At 37.9% G+C, this 12,256-nt stretch overlaps 1 protein-coding gene across 1 annotated transcript in view; it reads right to left on the bottom strand.

Moving 5' to 3' along the window:
* Positions 1–11,835, bottom strand: part of NSMAF (neutral sphingomyelinase activation associated factor) — a 31,840-nt gene extending 20,005 nt beyond the window's left edge. Inside the window, exons 1-12 of the mRNA XM_009289360.1 lie at positions 11,819–11,835; positions 11,228–11,317; positions 11,051–11,129; positions 10,891–10,958; positions 10,765–10,801; positions 7,646–7,696; positions 4,820–4,891; positions 4,390–4,437; positions 4,241–4,293; positions 3,594–3,723; positions 2,551–2,622; positions 1,618–1,726 (exon numbers count right to left, since the gene is read on the bottom strand). Of these exons, the coding sequence (XP_009287635.1) occupies positions 1,618–1,726; positions 2,551–2,622; positions 3,594–3,723; positions 4,241–4,293; positions 4,390–4,437; positions 4,820–4,891; positions 7,646–7,696; positions 10,765–10,801; positions 10,891–10,958; positions 11,051–11,129; positions 11,228–11,317; positions 11,819–11,835 (826 nt within the window). The remainder of the gene's footprint in view (positions 1–1,617; positions 1,727–2,550; positions 2,623–3,593; positions 3,724–4,240; positions 4,294–4,389; positions 4,438–4,819; positions 4,892–7,645; positions 7,697–10,764; positions 10,802–10,890; positions 10,959–11,050; positions 11,130–11,227; positions 11,318–11,818) is intronic.
* Between the last annotated feature and the right edge of the window lie 421 nt (positions 11,836–12,256).

Raw genomic sequence — 12,256 nt, 5'->3', positions numbered from 1 at the left:
TACAGCACCTTGGCAAGTGCCTGAAATAGCAGAATTGAAGGGCTGCAACCATGGCACAATGGCAAGAAGCCATCCAATCATCAAGTAATCACAGTGAAACCACATCCTTGCCATACAAAGAATTATATGGCACACTTCTGCATGCTTTTTTTACTGCATCTATGCTACAGGCTGCTCTTCCTCCTACTGAAAAGTCTTTAAATACGTTTTACCACCATTTGCTGCTGAAGGCTACAACACAAAGCTAAAGAATTAGGATTTATATGGAACATTGATTTATTCAAATATTATCACTACAATTATTAACTAGAAGGAAAGGAATTCAGATTAGGATATGGCGGGCTTCTATTTTAGCTCAGCATAGGCTGGAAAACCATATTCCAACTATCCCTTCCCCTTAGTACCTTAAATTCTACAAGTAAAAAGTGTTACTACCTTCACAGAGAGGATCTTCTGCTGTCAGAGACAGCTACTGAGGTGCTGCAAACACCTTTAGAGAAAGGGCTCACCCTTTTTTTATTTCTAAGCTCCAGCAACAACAACATCATCATCATCTCCATCTGTACCTTGAAATTTCATCTTTGAAAGTTATCCAGAAAACAAAGTCTGAAGCAGGGTAACAGCATGCAGTTATTTCAATAACAGAGAAAGTCATATCAGAATCTATTTCCTTTTCAAAAGAAAAATCTAAAAGACTAAAACGATTCTCAAGGGAAGCGATCGTTCCTTTGTGGCCTTTCCACTTTGCTTTGTGAAGTGGGGAAAATGTCAACTGATATTTAGGTAAATTCATTAAAACAGAACTAAAGCTCTGGTACAATAACAAAACAGTACAAAATTTACATAAACACTTTCAATATTGGCAGTAAAAGTGAGCTTCAATGTTTCAGTTGTAGTAGCATTACAGAAAAACTATTAGCTTTTTCTCCTTGTTTTTCCAGGACGCACTCTAGCCTTTTAGAAAGTTTCTGTTCACGATCTGCAAAAAGATATGTATCATATCTTAATTAGGAATTAATGCATACAAGATTTAATAGAAATGAGAACTTAACTGTTTCAGAATGGTAATTTTCATCAACCACTGATAAGACTGAGGGAAGTTCAGGTATTTATGTGTGCACTGGAAATCCATCCATTACAGGAACTTTCTCAATAGGATTTTTACTTGGACTTAATCGGGGGCCAGGGGGATCCATCCACAAGTCAGTCTATATTCTTTCAGCAAAATACAATTTAGCTGAGTGGATCTTATTTACCCTTTGCTTTGAAGGCAAAGCGTTTTGTAGGTTTTTTGTTTGTTTGTTTCATTTGTTTGTTTTGGGTTTTTTTAGGGGGTTGTGTGTTTAAACGACAGCGCATATCAAGTTGCAAATCAAAAGAATTAGTTTCACCTTAATAATGCTATCTCAGCTTTCATACTCAGCTCTTCAAACACAAACAGAATATATGCAACTTTGCAACATTCATTCTGCACTTCGCTTATTTCTATCAACAAATTTTAGGGCTAATACATCTGTTTATTCTATTCGTTATTCCCACAAATCAACAGAGCAAAACCCAGACAAATTTCCCCTCACAAGGTACTACGGACTACATTAATAAATAAATACTGCAAACCTATATATGTTGCAATAAGGAAATAGAGCTCATCTCGATCTTGACAGTTGTAGAATTTCAAGTAGATGTCAGAACATAGATCATTTTCTGTGCAAAATACTTCAAGTCCCTCAGGAGTTAAAGGGGGGGGGAAAGTAAATGACAGCAATTACTGACAAGCTGTAATATTCATGTTTTTTAACAGAATATTCCAGTTACTAATATCTAAAACTTAAGACTCTAAACTAGGTAGCAGTTTTGCCTGCAAAGTCTAACATTTTCATCTTTCCTATTTCCAATCATAAAAATTTACACCCAACTGAGCAAATAGCTTTATAGCTGTCCATAGATTGGCTCTGTCTGGATTGATTAAGCACAGGTAATATACTTTTTTGTCCTAAGTGAATGGAGTGAGGCAAAGAGTTAAGTGTCTATTTAGTTTAAACGTCTTTTGAGACAAAAAAATTTGTTCAAGACTGAAAGCATACAACTGAGGTTCTACTGCAGCACTCTCATCTTCCCTCAGTCATGTACAGCGGGACTCATCACTCCACATTAGTCTCAATCTGAACCAGTGATCAAGCTCCCTCCATGAATCAATCCAGAGAGAAAATACACCATGAGCGAGCAATTCATTCTATCCCAAGATAGGTGTTTGAGATAAATGGAATGAATTGCTCCCTGGAGGTAGTCCCTTCTCCCTTCCCCTACAGGGACTGCTTATGAAAGAAATTTTTCATCCTTGACAAGGGTTCTGTCTTCCTGTTTTCATCTTTTTGACAACACAGGGAACTAAAACACTTAAAAATCAGAAAGGATCTTTGAGTGCTGTTCATCACTTAATCCAGAGTTTTTAAAAACATGTAGCTGTACCTAATGATGCACACAGTTTCAGCTGGTCATTTTAAGAAACGATATATACAGCAAGACATGAAAAAAAAAAATTGAGCTTACCAGTGGCATTAGGCCATGTCTTCTTTTATAGATGCGACGCACATTTTGCAGTGTTATTTGTACTACTGGTTTCTGGGGGGGGGGCGAGGGAGGGGGAAGAAAAGATGGAGATTTTCCAGAAGGTATGTGTTCTTCTACATTAACCTCTCCAGTCAATCTGAAGTTTCTCTTGACTAGAGATACTAGTAATATGAAAACATTATCCATTCATGTCATTTTAGCAGTGGAACAGTGGTGCTAAGCAGTTATGCTAAAAAGAGGAAGCTCGTCTTTGCTGTTGGTTCTTGTCTGAGTAGCAAAGCAGTTTAAGAATAAATAAAGAATAGCATATAATCACCCGAGTCTGTCACCAGTTATAACAATCATGCAAGAGAGGAGCAGAACGCAATAAACTATTAAAAATAAGGAGGCTGCTGGGCAAACTGTTTGCCAATGGTGCCACCTGGTGGACGGATATTGAATGGCATTTTGTCATCTTCAGCCGTGAAACACATTTTCATTGTCTGGACATACTTTTAGTGTATTAGTGGCCTGCTAAGACTACCACTGTTATTTCTGTGACAAAGTTCCAAAGCACTAATCTGTCTGCGACATGCACTTAGTTTCCCTCTAGAGAAAGAACTGATCAGTTTAACAGAAAACCTAGCTAAGATCTTCCAATATAAACTAAATGTATATAAAGCTCTCACTAGGTAAGAGCAGCATCACAGAGTAAGACTAAGAAATTCATCTTAAATGAAACATGACAAAAAGATCTTTAAATATTAACAGAGAATGAGCAAAGGACTTTGTGCTTTGTCAGTAGGAGGTCAACTTTAAACAAGTTAGCACAGAATAAAGCCTCAGAAGTAGAGATACACTGAATGCAACAGAGCAGCACAGATCAAAGGAAAACTAAGGAGCTTCTGATTATAACTGAAAATAGAGTCTTCTTGGAGATGTGCTCCATGTGCATTTAAGAGGAGTAATACAGAAAATGAAAACTGTCCACTAGAGGGGCAGCGTGCTCACATCATATGCAAGACCATCTACGAGGCACTTACAGGATATCCATTAAGAGGCTGGAAGTACAAGTTAGCATCAGTAACACACACATGCCCTGGATTAGTCACCAGTGGTGTCACCATTTCTGCTTTACATTCCATATGCAGCGTTTCAGAAATGCTTTGAAATCTACAAGTGAAGAAAGGGAGTAAGTTTATCTCTAGTTCTTACTTAGGTAGAGCTACCCTTAAACTCTTTAGAAAGGTTTTAGGTTAGCTTATAACCTTGGCACATCAGAATGGGGACTTCACTAAGCCTATTTTAGACATGAAGAAAGTTCCTTGTTGAGACCTCTACTTTAACAGACACTCCAGAAGGGAAAGTTGCTACGTTCTGCACCAGTCTCAGAGCAGTAAGCCAGTTGACTTTTCCATACAGAGCTTTATTTGGCATATACTGATGACCAATTTGCAACAAATTCATAGATAAACAGAACAGTCTGGAGAGAGAAAAAAGTAACACGTTCATCTTCACAACACAGAATTTCCCATTCTCCATTCCAGATGGTTCAGAATACAAAGAAGATAACTCTGAATTAGAGAACTTATGCTGCCCCAAACAAGCACCTATTAGGTACCGATGCAGTAGACTAATCAACCAACAAGCTGAAAAATCATTTCCCAGTAGAAAGTGATTAGAAAGATACCTGTTTTTATCAAATGAAGTTCTAGCCAAGCGCGATTGCAATATAGCAGTTATCTAATGTGGAGGGAAAAAAGTTAATATGGTCTATGATCCAAATGCAATTAGAATTTTATTATTAAACAGTGATATGAGAAATAATCAGATACTTACCATGGCAGCTTGATCTCCCATCTTATCTAGACAAGAAGCCCTGTAAAGCTAAAGAACAATGAGCTTTAAGTGAAATAGCATGGAGATCTCCCACACAGCTCATAAGTCAATAGAAACTGGGGGGGCTGTAGCATTCTTGGTGACAGAGTACTAAAAGAGCTATTATTATTTCTTTTTAAAATAGGACATGTTTGTTCATTGCTATTGTCATGTTATTACTTTGTCTATATACTACCACCCAGCATAGTAAAAGCTAATATGAGTAGCTTACGACAGCTGTCAGAACTAGATGCTATGTTCAACTGCTTATTTTAAAAATAGATACTCCAAGAATTTTACCTTGAGAATAAATATTTAAAGAAAGCTCTCCATTAAATATCAAAAAAAGACGCTGTGATAAAGTGTGTAGTGATATCAAATAACCACATACCTGATGCAGAGTTTGCACAACATCTCCTAGTTTCCCAGCAACATCCAGTTGGAAGAAGTGCTCTGTTCTACCCTAAACCCAAAAGTACATTTACTACAAATGAGTTTAAAATAAAGCTCAGTGAAAACAAAAGTTAAAGCTAAAATCAAAATACTCTAAAACCTGGTCAAAGTATGCTGTCAAAGGTTGCAGTATACCTGAAACATTCCAAAGGCAGATGTTAAACCTGATTTTCTTTTCTTTACAAATATATCTTCCCTGTGGTAAGCTCTTTGTGCCGTATTTAGTCCGTTATTTAAGACAATGCAACATAATAGCTTCAAAGTGAACCACTTAATATAGTGTAGACATCAGTAAATGTAGAACTAGTACTTACTCTGTCTATTTTAATATCAGGTAAAAACATGTAAATATAGAACTAGTAAATGGCATGTTACATTTAAACAGCTACTGTGTACCTTTTAGACAAAAGATACCAGCCCATCAAATCTTTAAAGACTAGGCTATAAAAGTTACCATTCTCCTCTACATCAATAGTTTTGAGCTGAAAAGATCCCAAATCCAATCACCACCTGTTTGGAGTAGTCATTTGTAAAAACCTCACTAACACATTACCCAGCATATGTGGCATACTCATTTTTTACTCTACAAAGTTTTCCCAGCTTTAAGTGTCCTTTCATAGCACATATTTCTCGTTTTGACTAAGTATATTAAAAGTATGTGCATGGATCAACTGATACTAACTCTTACACATAACTCATATTTAGCAAAGGTGGTGGGATCCCTTGATGACCCCTGAATGTAGTATAAAACTGTATCAACACATTTCTGTAGGGTTTTGTAATTTCTCAGGCTAGACTTTAAAAAAAAGTGATCAGTAAGACTACATCAAGACATTGATCAGTGGAATACAATTGGATTAATTTAAAACTGAAGGAAAGAAGACATGGAAATCTAGATGATCTTCAGTGTAATGTATGTGATCTGAGCTGAACTGACAGCAATCCAAGAGGAAAGCATGCTTCAGGAAGCAAATGGAGCTGGAGTAAAGGGCAACAAGAAATTCAGTAGCAATTTAGATAAAAGCCTTGTAACATTTCACCCAGAGTACCATTTTCCTTCAACAAGGGAAGCACAGCTCTCAGAAATCCTAGTGGATTGGTCTACAAGGACTGCTTACAGCCAACAATGTAAAATCTTTTGTGAGCGGTTCCCTCTGGAGCTCTCCAGCCATGTGCAAAGACAATAGCTCAGTATTTTGTAATTGATCTGAAACAATCAATGCAAGACATGGAAGATCGAATGCACTACCAAATTCCAGTACTCAGTGATGCATCTGGAACTGGCAACAATTCAAGTAGAAGATATTTAGCAGCAACAGAAAAAATTCTGAAATGATTGAAGGCAAACTAGATTTCTTGTTTTAATATGCAGAAACATAGCTGCACTTTTGCGAAGTAAATTGTAATGCCTAACTGTCAGGAATGTTTTAGGTATGAATGAATATTGACTTCGGAGAAAACAAAGTAAAAAGCCATCCAAACAGCCCTTTTGATTCTTTTCTTTTTCACTGTGTTGGCAATGTGTTAAGATATTTGTGTGATACTTAATAAATCTTGCACGTGGAGGCAAAACAGAAGAATAGAAGGACTAGAAAAGAGGTTCAACACATCAAGAATTAATGGCAGAAAGCAAACAAACAAAGAAAATAAGAAAAATACTAGTTTAGAGACAGAACTAATCACAAAACCAACCCAAAACAGTTGTTGAGAGAACAGAGATTATCTCTTGTCTCTTTGCTGTTCATTACAGTAACGCAACTTAATGGACTTCATCATTCTTGAAATTTCTTATTTGAACAAATATGTTGAGAAAAATAATTCTGTCTGTTTCAATCCTTGGGCAAATATGGTGTCCAACCCCCTTGCCATGGGCAGGGACATTTTCAACTAGATCAGGTTGCTCAGAGCCCCGTCCAGCCTGACCTGGAATGTTTCCAGAGACGGGGCATCCACCACCTCCCTGGGCAACCTGGGCCAGGGCTTCACCACCTTTATCATAAACAATTCCTTCCTTAGATCTAGTCTAAACCTACCCCCCTTTAGTTTAAAGCCATTCCCCCTTGTCCTGTCGCAACAGGCCCTGCTAAAAAGTTTGCCGCCATCTTTTTTATATGCCCCCTTTAAGTACTGAAAGGCTGCAATAAGGTCTCCCTGAAGCCTTCTCTTCTCTAGGCTGAACAACCCCAACTCTCTCAGCCTTTCTCTGCATTTTCATTTTGTGTTTGAGTCTTAACCTATCTCGCATTCCAGGTGAAAAACCTTTACTTCTATGCCTTGAAGCCTCCAGGCTCAGAAGCAGAGCAGACCCACCCCATCAGCAGAAAGCAACCAGAAGTAAGCTCTGATTTCTGCTGTGAGCAGCCTTATCTGCATTTCTTTGAACTGTGAAGCACTCAGCTGGGAAATATCAATTAGCAGTCTCTCATCTCGGGTGTGAGCAGAGCTGAGGAGAAGCCATTTAGCTAGGATGCAGTGTCCACTGACTACTAGCAGCCAGCTGACAGTTCTGACTGTTGAGCCCACAGAGCTGCACACCAAGGTAAATAGCAAGTGTCAAGTCTGCAGTATGTCCTCCAAGAAATATCGCAAACCCATTATGGAAGAATTCAGACACTTGTTTTATCAATATGCACAATTATTTTTTTTTTTTAAGCTTTATTGTCATATTCCTCAAGTTATAATTATCTCATTCTTTCAGAAATGAGAACATAAATCCTTATAGAACATTAGTTTGCTAAGAATAGTGGAAAACACATATACTTACTCTTACTGTTTTGTAGGGTGCAATAATGTTTCTTTCTTTAATGAGAAAAACCTGAAAGGGTAAGAGATGTTACCGTTTCAGTCCTTAAAAAATAAAATAAATCAGAAGTACTGATGAAGACAAAGCTAAGAACACTGTTTAAGCAAACAAAACACTGGGTTGCAATATCCTGCTTTAGCTACCCCAGATAAACTGCAGAAAAACAATGACCTTTCATAGCAGCTAACTACAAGAGGGGCAAGTGTCCAATTTAGTTCAGAGGCTTACATACTTTTGTAGTTTATTAGTGGGTTTTTATTCTAATCATACGACCTTCAAGGAGTTGCAACATTAAAGCCAGTAAGGACAGCCATCTGTCTAATCCCATTAAATGGAAGGATCCTCCCCCTCTTTTTTTCTGGTGGCTCATGCCCTTAGGGTTTTGTCCTGATGGGAATTACCCCACAGGGGCAACTCACAACATAAACTACTGTGTAAACCTCCTCAAATGAACCCCTTCTTCCACTGCTAAACATTTCACTTCCAGTTTCAAGCGCCATGAACACCAGGTTTCCTCTCTCATCCAACAGCATATTTTTGAAGTTTTGTTTCTCTGATGCTATTCTGACATGAGAGGATCTTCCCTCCCCAAAACCCACGTGAAACTGCTCTCCTTCTTCAGAACACTGTCACAACTCCTATAGAAAGACTTAACTGCTAGCACGTTGGTTTGTAGATATCACCTTACTATCTGCTGTCTGAAAGAAGACAAGCCAGAAGTCAGTCATGGTTTTGCTCTGTTGTAGGGAAGGCTCAAACTTGCTAAATCTCAGGCCTCAGTGTAAGACTCAGGATTGGTTCTGAACTGCACAAGAACACACTGGACTGCACTACCAACTGTCTTCTACTCCATGGCCCAAGAGACTTGGCCAATCAAAGGGCCCTTTCCAGTGCCTCGATTTGCTTCCTACAGCTAGCATACCTGTGGTTCTACACTCCAAGGCATTGTAGCAGCAGCCTCAAACCAAGAGCGAATATTAAACTTGCAAGAACAGATGCTGCACCATGCTCTAGCCAGAAGCCTTCTGGCTGGCACGTATAGCCTTCCCACGGGCTGACAACAGAGCCAACCTTCACCAACAAGACCACTCACAGCACTGTCCAGCCAGAAGAAAGTGAGCAGTATGCTTAGAAGCTTACAAGCTCAGCATGCCTCTCTAAGTGCTACATCAAAAAATAATGGCAATTAGTGCCTTTCATCTGACATCAGCATGTACAGACCTGAATCAGGCCATAGGAGAATAAGAATCAGAGTAAGAGACACATGCTTTACACTCAGATCGCTCTTCTGCAGGATAATTAAACACTTTTCTACACTGAGAGCCCCAAATTACATGAAAGTAGACAACCTTCACCAACAAGACCACTCACAGCACTGTCCAGCCAGAAGAAAGTGAGCAGTATGCTTAGAAGCTTACAAGCTCAGCATGCCTCTCTAAGTGCTACATCAAAAAATAATGGCAATTAGTGCCTTTCATCTGACATCAGCATGTACAGACCTGAATCAGGCCATAGGAGAATAAGAATCAGAGTAAGAGACACATGCTTTACACTCAGATCGCTCTTCTGCAGGATAATTAAACACTTTTCTACACTGAGAGCCCCAAATTACATGAAAAAGTAGACAATACAAGTAAAAAAAAAAAGTAAGCCGAGCAAAAAACTTTAGCATACTGTATTCATTTCCTATTTTGGAGGATTTTTCCCCAATTTTATCTTGAGAAAAAATACTGAAATAATCTCCAATTATTATTTTCATTTGCTGTATTTTATAGCCATTGTTTTCTAAGTTGCCTGTTACGTAAAGCAAAGCTTCTTATCCAGCTATGCATTAACAATTTTTTTTTGAGCCTGAAAAGGCAAAGATGTTTAAGATGTTCCAATTATTTGCTACGTGCAGTTTCCTACAGGCAGAAACTCTACTTAGAAAAAATATTTATAATTAGATCATGATTTGTCATACGTGCAACTAGCGAGTACTTCACACTCAAAAGTCCTTATGCCTTTTATACAAAATGCCAGCATTTATCATGCCACCCAACTATTTCAGAACATTTCCCCAGAGACAGGAGGATGACTGGCAAGCTACACACGGGAGGGGTGCAGAGTGGGGGGTGTTAACCACACTTGCCACTTTAAAAGTTAATTCTCCTTTCCTATGAGATGTTTTTATAATCATTTGTTCTTCAGAACATATACTAATGATGTCATACACTCATGATGTATGGTGGAACAATTGCATGGAACAATTAGAAATACCTTTTTTAAAAACATTAAATATACTGATTACTTTAACACAGCCCACAAACTTCTTCAGCATAGATAATATTAAATGCTTGAGTTCGTTTTTGACTGCAGCAGTACTTAACTGAACAAGGCTATCAGTTTTAGGTATTACTAAAGACAGATTTTACAAAGATGCTAGAATGCTTAAAAGGATATTTCCGACCTCATCTCTGTTCTTTCCTGAAATGAAAATATGAACTTTTTTTGGAAACTTTTACAGCTTTGGAACACCTACCAGCTGTGATTTATCAAAGCTTGAAGTATATTCCCTTGGTTAACATTAAGTATGAACATATCCAAGTTAATCACAACTTACGATTGAAACTTGAACCCAATATTTCAGGACAGCTACTGAAAATTATTTGGTGGACATACAGCACAGTCCAATGCTTTCACAAAGCTGCACTGTAAGGATCAGGATGGCTTTGCCATTACCACTACACGCTGCAGAAAGTAGGAGAAAGCAATATAGCAAGACCAAAACAAAGGTGATTAATATCCCGTTTAATTTCAGTCTATTCTCCTTTTTCATTCAATTCTAAAATTGCCCTAAGCTCCATTATAAAATGCACAGTGCAGAAAGTTCACTTTATCAAATTAATGACTTAATGAACTCATTAACAGTTTGAAATTTCCAGCATCAACAGCTTCACATTAATGCTAAGTCTTTGACACTAATTAGTTTTGTTTCCAGTTAACCCCCCACCCTAAGACTCCAGCGTCAAGAAAGGCACCATTAAAGAGTGTAACCTCGCTCATTTATACATCAAGAACCTGTTATATGCAGGTCTTACCTGGTTACATACAACAGAAATCCCTCCAGATGTATCCCTAAAATGTAAATAAGATATTTGAAGAGATGGGTGTTTCAGCTTTTAAAGGAGTTAAATACATACATACAGTAACTCAAATTCACATACCGTGTGAAAGGGTTATTTGCTTCATTGTCTTCTGGTGCTTTTATACTAATGCAGTCTCTCAGTGGTATCTGCAACAAGTTATAAAAATACATACTCCTCCTTAAAAGCTTTTTAAAGAGAACCTTAAGTTACCACGAAATTGTAAGTTTGCACTGCTTACCTTGATAATGGGTTGGATATTGTCATCAGCTTCAAAAATGATTGACTTTGAACAGATTTTTAGAGAGCCTCTGAATTTTCTAAAAGGAACAATAAAAAAGAAAGTAGTTGTGTATGTGTTGGAGATACATGAGACTAGAACAACTCCAGTAAATGAACGTATGTAAGAGTTTCATACCTTTCGTCTCTGCAACCTTTATTTATAATATGATTAGCTGTGTGCTGTTCAAAGTAATATTCTTCCAGGTTAAGAAGCAGCAGTGAAAACCTACAAATAAATAAAAATTATTTCTTCAAAAAGAAAACACCATAACAGTTAGTATTCTTAATAAAATATATCAAGTGTTTGGGAAGTCTTCACTGATTACTGTGCCATGCCCCACACCCCAAGAATGAATTAATTTAAATTAACTTTTTAACGGACAAACCCATATGGAAAATCTGTGTACACATGAAGATCGATTGATGGTCTTCCAACATATGTAAGGTTAGATATTTGATGCTGTTCATATGTCTCAGGTGGGAACTATCCTAACATAGCCAGGCTTTCCCCCTAGTAAACATTAGTTTAGCCCTGATCAGTGTATGCCAGTCAAAATATGCAACGACACAAAAGGAGGGGCAAGAACTAATCGCTTGGAATGGAGGAGATTAGATCTTTCTGAAGCAAAGCCAAATTACATTGGTCTAAAGTGTTAAGAGAAAACACGGCCACAGTTTTTACAACACGGCTGAGCCACTCAATGGATACCCTCTGAGGAAGCATTACCTTCCTCTCCAACCCATTTCTGCACTTCCTCTGTACCAGTGCCTGTTCAACCCCACAGGAAGCCTGTTTATGGACTAACCCAATAGACAACAAACCTCAACAACAAAAAAAATTAATAATAATAAAAAAATTGAAGTCTTCTAAAGTATTTAATTGCAGGATCATAGTAATGCCAGTGCTGGTACGAGGTAAATGCAAATAGGCTAGGTTAGATAGACAACACAGTTCCATGTTCTAATGACTTAACTTAAAAAACTGCTACAAGTGATTAAAACTCACCAACTTTACTAACAGGGTGAACACATGGTCACCTATGCATTTCAGCTGTGGGGAATGCCAGTGGGTACTGGCACAGCAGGAGGAGCAGAAACATCTTATATCACTTCAGTTGGAAGTACAACAGCTTGTTTGTGTGCAGTGCTGGTCTGATCTCCAGAA

Source organism: Aptenodytes forsteri, unplaced genomic scaffold (assembly GCF_000699145.1).
Source record: "Aptenodytes forsteri isolate BGI_AS27 unplaced genomic scaffold, ASM69914v1 Scaffold139, whole genome shotgun sequence".
Taxonomy (NCBI): domain Eukaryota; kingdom Metazoa; phylum Chordata; class Aves; order Sphenisciformes; family Spheniscidae; genus Aptenodytes; species Aptenodytes forsteri.
The sequence above is the reverse complement of the archived record's forward strand: the minus strand, read 5'-3'. Positions and strand labels throughout refer to the sequence as shown.